The sequence below is a fragment of the Salvelinus sp. IW2-2015 genome, linkage group LG15 (genome assembly GCF_002910315.2).
Source record: "Salvelinus sp. IW2-2015 linkage group LG15, ASM291031v2, whole genome shotgun sequence".
Taxonomy (NCBI): Eukaryota; Metazoa; Chordata; class Actinopteri; order Salmoniformes; family Salmonidae; genus Salvelinus; species Salvelinus sp. IW2-2015.
This window is the reverse complement of record NC_036855.1, coordinates 42,573,073-42,575,794: the sequence shown is the minus strand read 5'-3', so window position 1 is coordinate 42,575,794 and position 2,722 is coordinate 42,573,073. Positions and strand designations below refer to the sequence as shown.

At 43.5% G+C, this 2,722-nt stretch overlaps 1 protein-coding gene across 1 annotated transcript; it reads left to right on the top strand.

The window, feature by feature from the left end:
* The first annotated feature begins 1,689 nt into the window (after positions 1-1,689).
* cmlc1 (cardiac myosin light chain-1) lies at positions 1,690-2,499 on the top strand. Its single transcript, XM_070447138.1, has one exon. The coding sequence runs from the start codon at positions 1,769-1,771 to the stop codon at positions 2,363-2,365; it is 597 nt and encodes a 198-aa protein (XP_070303239.1). The 5' UTR covers positions 1,690-1,768; the 3' UTR covers positions 2,366-2,499.
* Positions 2,500-2,722: the final 223 nt, after the last annotated feature.

The window sequence follows — 2,722 nt, the reverse complement described above, 5'->3', positions numbered from 1 at the left end:
CGCCAACTTGTCACGCAATCAAACCTTTTTGCAACTTTTATGTACAGACAAAAAACTAAAACTGAGGGGGCATAAGTTTGAACTGAGATGTCTAAGCCCCTTCGTGGCACCGTGCTCATGACACCACAGGGGACACAGGACTGTGTTATGTGTGGACATCCAGTTCCGGCACAAATAGTACAGGAGAGTTGACCACCAATTTGGTCCAGATGTGATCGTGATGCTGATTTCCACACCATATTATTCACAAGGTCATAATGATAAAAGATATAGAAGGGGGCCCCAGGGGCCATATACTGTGATACACCTCTTTCTTTCCATACCTGTTATTAGGGAGACACATTTGATTGAGATGGGCTTTCAAAGTGTTTAGAAAAGGGAATTGACCGAGGCTGACAATATGGGGATCGTCTGGAATGTGGATGGTTCCTATCAGTCCTTTACGAGCTGAGCTCATATCCCTGAAATACCAGCTCCATCAACAGAGATGTATGCCAGACACCCAGTAGGCCTCTTCTCTCTCTTTTCTCTTGCTCTCTCTCTCTTGCTCTCTCTCTCTTGCTCTCTCTCTTCTCTCTCTCTCTCTCTCGCTCTCTCTCTCTCTCTCTCTCTCCTCTCTCTCTCTCTTCTCTCTCTCTCTCTCTCTCTCTCTCTCTCTCTCTTCTCTCTCTCTTCTCTCTCTCTCTCTCTCTCTCTTGCTTGCTCTCCCTCTCTCTCTCTCTCTCTTGCTCTCTCTCTCTCAACAGCTCAAAGTCACTCTTGCTCCTGGGATATCGCCTGCCTCATTCCTGCCCTATCTTCTCACTTCTCAGCCTGAAACCAATTGAGTTTTGGTGGACAAGTGCTTATGCACAAGATATATTTTCTTTTTTTGTGGTCACAGTAAGCAAATGATACATTATGAAGCCATCATAAGCCCTTCATAAGGCCTGAAGCATTTACAAGCAGATGTTGAACTACATAAAAGGGTAGTATAAGGCTTATGCCACATATGACAAAGCAAAAGACGTGAGGATGGTATGGTAGACATTAGTTTCTAAATAATTTGTGAAGCATTATTGGTGGCCTTAAGGGCTTATAGGGGCTTTATTAAGCATTAATGGATATACCTTGTTTAAAGTGTGACCCTTAATTTTTTATGTGTAATTAGTGTAAATTAATGTTAACCTTGGGGGGAAAAGTGCACTAGCAGGTTTGAAGGACCATGAAGGAAATATTGAATGGTTTAATATGTGGTCAAAATACTGTTCTCAAAATACTTTTTGTATAAAATGTTTTATGAAAATGTTTATGAGATTACATTTAAATGCACTGTACCTTTGAAAATGAAGTCAATGTTGAGTGAGCAGTTGTAAATTAGGGTAGAGCCAACCTCCAAAATCTTAATTGAACCCCAATGTGTAGGATTGTCGAAGGCTTGACAGGCTCTCCAACCTAATGTGTGTGTGTGTGTGTGTGTGTGTGTGTGTATATATATATCAGTGGGTTGGATAAAAAGCAGAAGAAAATTTTCCGTCTCGTGTGGACTAATAAATCTCTCTATCTTGACAGCTGCTGGAAAAGTTCCATTGTGAAGTGAACGGTAAGTGGTTCTATTTAAAGTTTATTCCTTTTATAGGCATCAGTGTACTGGTTTAGATAACCCTTATCTCATATGAACTAAGAACAGTATAAAAGCTCTAGAGGCTTGCACAGTGTGCCCTGTATCACTCGCTCGCTCTCTCCTCACATCCGCACACATTGACGTGGCAGTAGGTATACTGGCAACATGGCCCCGAAAAAAGTGGAACCCAAGAAAGTAGAGCCTAAGAAACCAGAGCCCAAAGCAGAGGCCAAGGCAGAGCCAGCAAAGGCCCCTGAACCTGAGCCTCCCAAGGAGCCTGAGGTGGACCTCAAGAGTATCGTTCTAGATTTCACGCTGGACCAGATTGAGGAGTTCAAGGAGGCGTTCACCTTGTTCGATGAAACACCGACGGGCGAGATGAAGATCAGGTACGCCCAGTGCGGAGACCTAATGCGGGCCTTGGGTCATAACCCCACCAACACTGATGTGCTGAAGCTGCTGGGCAAGCCCAAGGCTGAGGAGATGAACTCCAAGCTGGTGGACTTTGAGACTTTCCTGCCCATGCTGCAGCATATCTCCCGAACCAAGGAGACAGGGACCTTTGAGGACTTTGTGGAGGGTCTGAGAGTCTTCGACAAAGAGGGCAATGGCACGGTGATGGGGGCCGAGCTCAGGCACGTTTTGGCTACCCTTGGGGAGAAGCTGATGGAGAGCGAAGTGGACCAACTCATGATCGGACAAGAGGACTCAAGTGGCCACATCAATTACACCGAATTTGTCAAACACATCCTCTCTACATGAGCTGCTCTTTCTTGAGTCACATTACAAATTCTACTTTAACATTGCCTGGCTCAAAGGACTGAATGGAATATATATTGCCCTTTCTGTCTGTATGCTGAACAATGTTGATTACTAAATAAATGCCCGTCATTCTAGGTGTGTTCAGTAATTTTATGAGAAATACTGTTTAAAAAGCAACAGCAGCAGTAGATACAAGCCTCCAAAGTTGGCTAGATTTGGTGATATACGGTCATTGCTGAGAAATACTGTCAGAATGTAAAGACAAGCTGTTGAAACCCATTTAGTGTCTGATTCAAAACAAAATAAGACACAATACGGACATTGTATAAATACAGTACATGACATCAATTAGTAAGT